General features: G+C 50.4%; 1 protein-coding gene across 1 annotated transcript; it reads right to left on the bottom strand.

Moving 5' to 3' along the window:
• Positions 1-1540: 1540 nt before the first annotated feature.
• On the bottom strand, positions 1541-4424 carry LOC103780773 (forkhead box protein N5-like). Its single transcript, XM_008948464.1, has 5 exons — positions 4304-4424; positions 3181-3395; positions 2598-2866; positions 1978-2210; positions 1541-1569 (listed from the first exon to the last, which is right to left on the bottom strand). Exons 1-5 carry the CDS (start codon positions 4422-4424, stop codon positions 1541-1543), a joined length of 867 nt encoding a protein of 288 aa, XP_008946712.1.
• Positions 4425-9700: the final 5276 nt, after the last annotated feature.

Here is a 9700-nt window from a genome sequence, read left to right as displayed (position 1 = left end):
GAACCCGCCGGATCTTGGGCCCCCGAGTGCAGACTTTTTTCGTTTGTGACAGCGAACGCGTTCTGGGGGCTTGCCACGCGCCCCTGAAACACGCTGCCCTCCAGCCTCACCGCCTCGACACGGTCTGTCTGGTAGCGTTCTCTGCGGTCTTTGTTTTCCTGCCCACCCACGGCTCTACCAAAATCTGAAGTGGGGTTTGTTTTGGGAGGGGTTTTTTTTACGTTTCGTAAGAGCACAGGATGCTCCTGGTCTAGTGTGGTGTGGTTGAAGGAGAGCATCCGAACCGCAGCATCAAAGTTACCTCAGTGCTGCCATCCAGTGCTGCAAGGCCTTCAAAGATGGTTCACCTTAAATCAGCTCCTGATCAGACAGTCCGTGCTGTCTTGTGTGGGACTGACAGACACACGTCTCCCTCCCTCTGGCCTCTGTGGTGCCTTAGGTGATGTTGCTGCAAATCCACCCTGTGCAAGGAGTTTGCTCCGAGAGTGCATGTTTACACTGGAGCCTAGGGATGGGTTCACTTTTAATGTGTCTGTTCTTGTACACTCTCACCAGCACACAGGTGGAAGAAGCTGGTCTCCAGAGAGCACCCAGCTTGCCCTGTCAAGAGGGATCCGATGGGCTGGACCCTGGCATCCCCTCCCTGCACCTGAGGTCTAGGATGCGACCCAGCAGTGGACTCCAGAACTTGCATCACAACTGCGTGCTGTTCGCGCCCCACTGACAGGGTGTCCTGGCTCCTGCTGCACTGGCAATGGATGCAACTGGACCAGTCCTGCTTCAATGCCAGCACCTGCCACAGCAGCCAGGAAGAAGGTACAAAAAAATCTGTTCTTGAGCACTAGACACCTGATACCTGCCTGGGGACATGGCTTTTCTGCCTCTTGCTGCAGAAGCAAGTCAGTCAACAACAGAGTAGTAAGCTCTGATGGTTTGTTTTTTTTCCTTTGTCACATCCTTGCCTCGCCAAGATAACTCCCTCCCTCCTCGCACTCTGCAGCGCTCGCTGACTGCTGCCAAGCGTGCACTGCAGAAGTTCCAAGCAACCTGCCCAGCAGTGATGCAGAGCCTTGCCTGCTGGTTTCACAGCTGGGCAGGCAAAAGCAACAGCTTGGAATGGTATGGGCTCCTGTCACTCGCCCAGCTAACACGTTCTCTGCTCAGCCTCTGACCTGTGGGCTGAGACATTGTTAGGGAACAGATGAACCTTCTCCTGCAGCTGAATCCTCTGCATCATGAGAACATTGCACGAGGTGACAGCTCACATGGAGGATTTTGTGTGGAAGTTCTAGCAGGTGCCACATGTCAAAATGCCTCTCTGCAACTTGAGATGTGTGCAGCTGGAGCAAAACCTTGCCTTACTGAAGCAAAGTAGATCGCTCAGTTTTCTCCTCCCCCCCTTCTAAGTGCGAGTCCTTGTATCACAATGCTTATAAGTTCCACGTGCAGTTCTTGGGAAGCTACCTGTGGCAGCACCTGAAAAAACAAGCCTGGTTTGAAAACACACAGTATGGGTTTCAGAAGCAGGGAGCCAGAGGAATCACAGGCCAAACAGAGACCTCACGAGATCTGCAAAAGAGAGAGAGAGAGAGGAAGCTGTGATAGGTACTCAGATGCAATGACTGCTTGGGTGCTGATGCTGCAGCCTCAGTCCTGATCCATATCAAACCGATGGGTATGGCGTTGCCAAGTAACACGAGGAGGTGGAGGCTCCGTGGCTTAATGTAGCCTGATTTGTCTCTCTTGGTATGTTGGTTTGACAAAAGAAGGGTGTTTGGTTGGTCTGGTGACCAAGCCCTGCTTGTGCGGGTATCTCCACAAGCATCGTTGATGGGTGTCATCTGCTAGACCTAGTGTCCTGCTGTGCTGGTGAATGCCTGCTGGCTTGGGTGTCAGCCTGTGTCCCTCCCGCCGTGGGAATATTGTGAAGTCTGACTCGCTCTGCGGTTTGCGTAGCTCCTGCCCTCTGAAACGTACCTGGTTCACTCATGCTTTGGCACACCAAGTCGAGAGCCTCTTTGGGCAGGGCCTGCATTTCCTCCTGAAACCTCCTGTGTCCTTCTGGAGTCAGCTTCCACAGGCAGGACTTGCGATTTCCCTTGCCACATGTGAAGCCAGTGGTTTTCTCAAAGCAGCTGCTGAAGCACAGGTTGTGTGGGATGGTGTTTTTCCAACCCTCTGGGGCCGTCTGAAAAAATGGGAAGTGCTGCCTGCAGAGAGAAGAGGTTTGTCCTGAGCTGAAGTGCCTAGAGGCTGTGATAAAAACCAGTACACACTGTATGTGAACAAGGGAAGGAGGAGAGGGCCCTCCCTCACCTCTGTGGTGTAAGGATGGCTGGTGCAGTTGAGCACTGGATTTTTCTGAGGAGGCTAAGACAAAACTAAAATGTTGCCTGTCAAGCTCCTGGGTTTGGGTGTTGGCAAAGAGAGGCAACATTTTTCTCAGCAGCATCTTGAGCCAAAGGCAGAGCTAAGACCTGAACGCAAGTCCTAGCTGCTATGTCCCTGCTTCCTAGTAGAAGATCAGAGACTTTTGTACCCCCTCCTTGTCCTTCTTCCCCTCATTCTGCACTAGGAGCTAGGAGAAGAGCAGGTACCATGTGAACTGGTAGATCTGCTGCACGGTCAGACTGCCACTTGCACTGTTGCACAGGGCGAAGGTGATGAGGATGGAGTAATTAAGAGGGGGACGAGGCCAGCCTCCCTTGATTTTGGTGCTCGTCTGCCTGAGGCACTTGAGCTTTGTGCTCTGAGGTCTGAGGACCGCAGGTTTCCAAGACTTCGGCATCACCTTGCATTTGGGAGTTTCTGTCATCTCCTGAGGAACTGGGATGTCTGCAGACGAAGCATGTTCATCCTCAGTGAGCTGGGGAGAGGAAGGAGAAAAAGGACAGAGATATGTTAACTCTGGGTGGAAGGAGGGACAGGGACAATCTGTGTTCTGGGGGAAGATGGGTCTGGCAGAGTGCATATAGAAAGCTTATATACTTGACATTTCAGCTTCCATTCCTGGACTTTGGGCTCTCAGCCTGGTCGTCAGATGAACTCTGTGGATTGCCTGACCCCTGCTGAGACAGGAGGCAGTTGCTTGCAGAGCTGCTGAGCCAGCTCAGGTGTTCCTTTGGGATCGTTAAGCACGTACCATGCCCAGGCCTGCCCAGGCTGGTCCCCTTTTTGTACCTTTCCAGCCTCGCTGGGGGATGACAGCACACCCTCCTCAGAGCAGTCCAGGTCAGAGTAGTCCCAGGATGTGTTCGGAGAGGAGGGTTCTGTGGCACCAGCAACTGAAACAACCGGGCTGTCAGATCTGTCCGGGCCTCTGCCAGGGCTCCAGGGGATGGGGCAGACCAGGCTGGGGTTTACCCACAGCCACAGATGGGGCTGGACGCTGGGTTCTGTGGAGAAGAAGGAACATCACCCTGCCAGTCCTACCCAAGGACTCTCTCTAGACTCTGCTGTCTAGAGTCAGCCTGGGGAAGCTGTAATGCAGCACAGATCCCAGAGCAAAGGTCCTCAGTAGTTGCCTTCTTAGTCCTCTAAACTGTTTTATTTTCTGTTTTGCATACAGTGTGCACTTCCATGTGTATGCGCACTGCTGCGGGCAGCCTGGACAGAGGTCCTCTGCACTGAAATTTTACTTTCTTTCTCCCCTGCAAAGTCAGAAGACTGTCAATTACTCCCTTCAGTCCTCCTCTCCCAAGTTTGTCTACCCAAAAGGCTGGGTGTGGACAGCAGTGCGTCTGCAGGCACAGCTATGTAATTATAGCCTTATCCTCGTCTTTGGGAGACAGGCTTCAACCTTTTCTAAACAAGCTTTGAAAAATTCCACTTTGGACACAGACATTCTGGCTGGCAAAAGGAAATGGCCATTCCCAGGCCATTCCCCAAAACATCGCCAGTCTCACCAGGTTCCAAGTTTATGCCTGGCATCAGGCAGCGCCCGTGGCAGCAAGGCCTCGTGTGCCAGGGCTCAGTGTGCCACCTCAGCCTGCAGTGGGGCAGAATCTCAGGAGGTGGTAGATGCGGGCAGCCCAGAGATGCTGTGGCAAGCTTCTATGTTTTTGGCATTAGCCTCAGGTTTTGGTGTTCGTTCCGTTTTCTGTAAGCCGCATTCTTACTTTATAAGTAATTGCAGACACTTCTAACTTGATCTGTTTGCATTTAAACATAAAGAAAATGGGCTTTTTGTTAACTTCTAGACTGGAACTTACTATTTACCAGATTTTACAATTTTCACCTGAGTTTTGGAGACGGTAATCTTTTTAAAAGGAAACCAAGCCAATCACCCCCCTGAGGCCCTTACCTTGCAGAGGGTCTTCAGTAGTGATGGTGAATTTGAGCTCCTCTGCCATATCCCAGTCCTCAAGGCCATTTCTTAAGTGCAGGCTTTCCCAAAATGACTTGTTTTGAAAACTCAGGTACATTTTATTTGTGTGGCAAAGTAATCTCTGCGTGCTGAGCGCAGCAGGATCTGTGAGAGTGGCACAAAGAATCCCACGAGGTTGAAGTGCTCTGTGTGTCGAGAGACTTGATTTCATCTTTTTTTTTTTTTTTTTTCTGTAAAAAGGATATCACACAGGTGAGTGACAGGCTTGTTTCTGTTTCACACTTCTAAATACCTATTAAAGCCCCTTCCAGTGAGAAATTGGTCCATATTGGTGGAGAAAGCAAGCTGATTGAGAATAAGATAGGCTCTGTTTTCTTCCTGTTTACTTCATTAGGGCCTTAGTAAATGAGCCATTCCTGTATTCATTAGGCGCTTTTTTTTTCTTTTCTGCTTCTAATAACATTACGGTGATAAATGCACTTTATCATGGACTTCCCTGCTCTGAGGACCCAAATGATTCTGGAAGCAGGATGGATCTCTGAGGGATGCGCAGAGTGCTCAGGATGCGTTTGCAGGTAGCGGGGAGCTCCCTTGCCCTGCTTGTCTGGCAGTAGCTGGTTTTAAGACTTGAAACTGCTTTAGGTCAGCCCAGGAAAAACAGTGAAGGCGTACCAGAATCAGGAAGAAGGGAGCCAGGTTAAGCAGATACTGGGCGTGCTTTCGCAGGGTATCCCATAGAAACTTTTTGTGTACCTTGAAGACACAATCTAAATTCTGTGCCTTCCTGAATTGCTTTTGTTCCTTTGACTGTATCTTTCCCTGCCTAATCTGTCCCAGGTATTATGAAGGAAGAAATGTGGTTCGTGCTATTAAAGAGTGGTTGTAATACATCCTCACCCTATTCACCCGCTCACTATTGCTCTTCTGCTCAGGGGACAGGGGAAGTAGGTGGCATGGGTGGAAACAAAGTAGCTACAAATCAAAATCCAAGCCTTGGCTTAGTACCAGCAGGCAATTAGTTTTCAGACTCTCTCCATATGTTTATAGGAGGAGATGGGTGACACTCGTAGGGGAGGAGTACTTCAAAGACTTGCTTGTCTGTAGCCAGCAGGCGGCCTGAAAGAGGCTGGTTTTGGCAGCTGCCAGAAAAGTTTGCACCATAATGTCAGCGTTGCAATGTTGGGAGAATCTCAGTTGAAAAGTGAATTCTGTGACCCTTCCTCCAAAGGTTTGGCTTTGTTTGGGTTTCTTCTGCGTGGTGAAAGAAAAGGGTAAGGTGCTTTTCCCAGTGGCAGGTTTGCCCTGCAGCGTTCTGGGACAAGTGTTCCTGCACTGTTTGTTGTCACTAATCTCACTCTTTTGTGCGTTTGTGTCTTTTGGGATGGGCTGTTGGACAATAAACCAAACGCCAAACAAAGGATTCCTTGAAAATGTAACCTTCAAAGGGTAGAGAAGAGTCTGGCATGCTCTGTTTCGCCTCTTCACTAAAAAGCAGGTGTGGTAGTTTGTACTCCAATAAGGTTTGTTTAGTTCTTGTTAGACATTTGAAAAATACCAAGTCAGTTTGGCTTTGCTTTAGCTAGATGCAAGAGGCTACGGTCACCTAGCTTTTTCCACCCCTGTGTGACAAAGTTCGTTTGTTAGTGGAGACAACAACGTGCCCCCTCTCAGATTCCTCAGGTGTGAGCAGGACCTGCTGGGTTGGCTGCTTTCCTCAAAAAAGACTGAGCACACCCCAATCAAAACCCTTTTCCCTTCCTGAAACTGGAGCCTGGTATTTGACTTGGGACATGTTGCAAACAATCCAGCTACTATAGTTTAATGATTTACCACATATCACTCGACCTGTCTCACCACGAAGTTGCTTTCCCCTTTCTATCTGGAGTGAAACTCACGCAGTGCCGTAGGCATCAGCTGGGGCATAGTAACTCATTAAGCCTGTGATTACCTACATACCCTCGACTGATGCCTCACCTACCCACGTAACCTTCAGTACTTAAACAATAAACTCCCACAAGAGTTCTGGGCTGGATGCAGTTATGTCAATAACCTTAGAACAGTGTGAGTATTTTGAGGGGGTAGCAGAAGCTAGGTAGACCTCACATGCAGGTGAAGTGTCTTGACCTGCTTGCTCTTCAGCCAGGCATGGCTTTTGAAAAGCAAGTGGGGCTACATGCGGGGCATTGATGTGACTGAGAAAAAGAAGAATATTTGGGGATGGCCCTGTCCATGGGCAGGATGCCATTCTCGGTGCCACTTTCCAGGAGCTGCCCTGGGAAAAGCAGCCTGGCAGAGGATAAGACACTGGTGTGTGTGGCTTGGCCACAAGAGGCCGTGTGAGCTGGCGTTTTGCAGGAGCAACAGAACTCACCTGTAGCTGGTTCAGAGCCGGTGCCCTGGAGCGAGGTGGGGGCTCTCCAGCCAAAGCTACTACAGAGCACTAAAGGAGATGAGAAACAGCTGCAGACTTTCCAGGGCTGCCGGCAGCAGCTGCCTGCAGCTGATTAGAGATTCCTTTCTCCCATCTTCCCCCAGGTTTCTGTCTCCTCAGAGAAGGCTGTATTGGTCTGTGAAAGTGGTAAGTAACATAAGGGAAGGGGAGGGAGAGAATTTAGCCTAATATAATGTAGTGCTCCACCCAGAGAAGCCCTGAACAGTTGTACTTGGACCCTCCCCAAAAAAAGGTGTGAGAAGAGCTTGCTAATGTTTCCTGCCTCTGCTGCAGGGATGGAAGGCATTCCCTCATGTGATAACGTTTACTTTGTACTGGTGGAGGTTTGAGGCACTGCTGCAACGCAGGCAGGTGAAGCAGGGAAAGGAGCCCTGTGGTCTGCCCAATCTGCAATGCAGCCAGCAGAACTGGAAATGGAGCTGTTGGTTGCTAGCTTAAAGCCTGAGAATGTTTTCAATATATATGGTTACAATCACAGACCTTATGTCTAGGAAAAGGCTGAAAGGCCTTTGTTTTGCCTTTGGCCATTCAGTTGCTGAATACCAACCCCATCGTTTTGTATACTGTGTGTTCTGAGGGAAAAGCCTTGAGCTCTGTCCTGCTGCCCCTGCTTTCCCAGGTGTGGGGTGTTGTGATTAGACTGAGAGCCAATGGGTGGCAAATACAAATCTAAAACTGCTGATTCCTTTTGCCCTGTGGATTAACCAGAAGCTCATGCTTGTATACTAAAGCTATCTCATTTTTTGGTCCCCCCTCTAGCTACAGAAGGTGAAAGAGAGGTTAGAAGAGAACCTCCTGGCACATGCAGGAGACCCAAGTAGCTACCATCTCTATCTGCAGCATGAACGGAGCTGAAAACGTAGAGAGGTGACAAGCTGGAGGTGTCTTGGCTCAGGACGTCCAGAATCTTCAAAGCCATCTCTTTTCAGGTGAGCGTTACCTGCGCGGAATCCGGTCAATGGGATATTCTACTGAAAACTAGTCTCGCCTGCTCCCACACATCTCATAGCCACAAGAACTACTAACTATTTGTTAGGATGTGGATTGCTGGTGCGGAGCAAATGCAGTGCTCTTTCCTTGCTGATTCTCATCTCCTTGCATTTTAGAATGAGACTTCTTTGCAGATCAAGAGAAAAGACTTTGGATTTGAGATGTAGCTGCAAGCATACTCAGTTGATTCTCGGGGTGTCTGACTTTTGCATGTGCCTTTCTGTGTATGTGTTTAAGGCATAGGGAGATGACTTTGGCCAGGCTTGTGTCTTCATGTGAACGTGCTCTGTGAAGTCTTCTCGGCGAGACAGAGAAAGCAGATTTGCTCCTGTTGCTGAAAGATGTCAGATCTAAGTGCTCCCTCTCCCTCGTAAAGGTAGTGGAGCTCTCTGACTTGGCTTCAGAGCTGTTACTCAGATCTGGCTCAGATGGTTTGTGTTCCACAGCCCCTGAAAGCTCTGAATTTGTGCAGCGTGACATTTGTCCATCCAAGGTCACGCAAGGGTGTTGTCTCTGTCTTGACTTTGCCCAGCTAATGAGCTTTGTATCGAAGCAAGCTCAGTGGACTTGGTGGACATTCTGGCCTTGTGGATACTGGTCATGCCAGTGACCTGTGGGGAGTTATTGGTTTGTTTTGGTTTTTTCCTGTGGTAGAACAGGGATTAATTTCCAATGAAGTAATTGTACTTTTCCCTGTCTCCCTAGTAAGGGGTTGTACGGAAGGTGCCTGACTTGTCCTTACACAGTGCCACTCGTGCTGTGCTGGCATTGCTTCAGTTCCCCATGCTGCAGCAAGTGGCTGATGCTATGACTATAGTATGGAAAGAGCTCCCAGGATTTGCATGGGCCAGGGTTAAAAACAGTGCCTTCTGTTAAAGAGAGGTGTCAGGGGAAGAGGCAATGTGAAGCAGAGAGAAGGTTGTGACAGGTGAGAAGTGGTTGCTCCATCAGCACCAGACCAGGGGTTGAGTCAGGGTGGCCAGTTAATCCTGTGGATGCCTGGTGTGTCTCTGTCACAGGCGCAGGTAGATGCTGCTGATGTTACAGCTGTTGCCTGCTCAGGACATGAAAACACAACAGATATACTTGATGAGCATCACAGCCTTTTGTATTAGCCATATTCTATTCTCTCTGAACAGATAAGCTATTTTCTGGTGGGGGTAAGGTGGCCTCTTACCCCCCACGTCCTCAAATTCTGTGAAGTTGCAGTAAAAGAGCTGAACTTGGGTCTCTGCCCCTCCTCCCTGATTTTTCAAACCACTTCAAAGGTGAGCTGGCGGACGATTGAAGCGACTGGTTCTGCCGGGCTCGCCGCCGCTCACCTTCCGTGCCACTCCCCCGACGGAACAAAGCGCGGCGCTTCCCTTTGATTTCTTCCTTTCAAAGCCATAGGGAACAGAGCCTGAAACACGCCGCAACTTTTTTGGCAACTGTGCGCTGGTACCTTCCTGAAGTGCTGGGTGGATCAGGACAGGGCTCTGGGGAGCAGACCTCACTTGCAGCTAAATTAGCCCGTGGTGCAGGTGGGATGCTTGATCCTCCTGGGTGTTGCAGCCGGCATCTCTCGGGTTTGGAGGGAGGGCGAGGTAGCGTGTGGAGCCGGGGAGGAAAGGGCCACAGAGTGTCTTAGACAGGTGGCTTCAACTGACACATGCAGGGGTCCCAGAGCCCTGCCTGGCTGCCCCTCGCCAGCAGCACGTGCCATCTCCTGGCTCAGCTGCGGCCCAAAAGATGGATCTGCCCTCCCCTCCCTTTTGCATGCTTTGTGCCAAGAAGAGATGGGATGCGGTGGAGTGGAGCACGTGCTGCCAGCCTCATCCCAGGAGGAAAGGGGAGAACCAGTGCATGCATGTGCTGTGGCCAGCACCCGAGGCACAGTATGCTTGCTGTTGCTGCAAGGGCCACTTCTTGTCGCAGATGCAGGGAAGGGG

The sequence above is a fragment of the Merops nubicus genome, unplaced genomic scaffold (assembly GCF_000691845.1).
Source record: "Merops nubicus isolate BGI_N331 unplaced genomic scaffold, ASM69184v1 Scaffold53920, whole genome shotgun sequence".
Lineage (NCBI taxonomy): Eukaryota > Metazoa > Chordata > Aves > Coraciiformes > Meropidae > Merops > Merops nubicus.
This window is presented reverse-complemented; position numbering and strand designations above follow the sequence as displayed.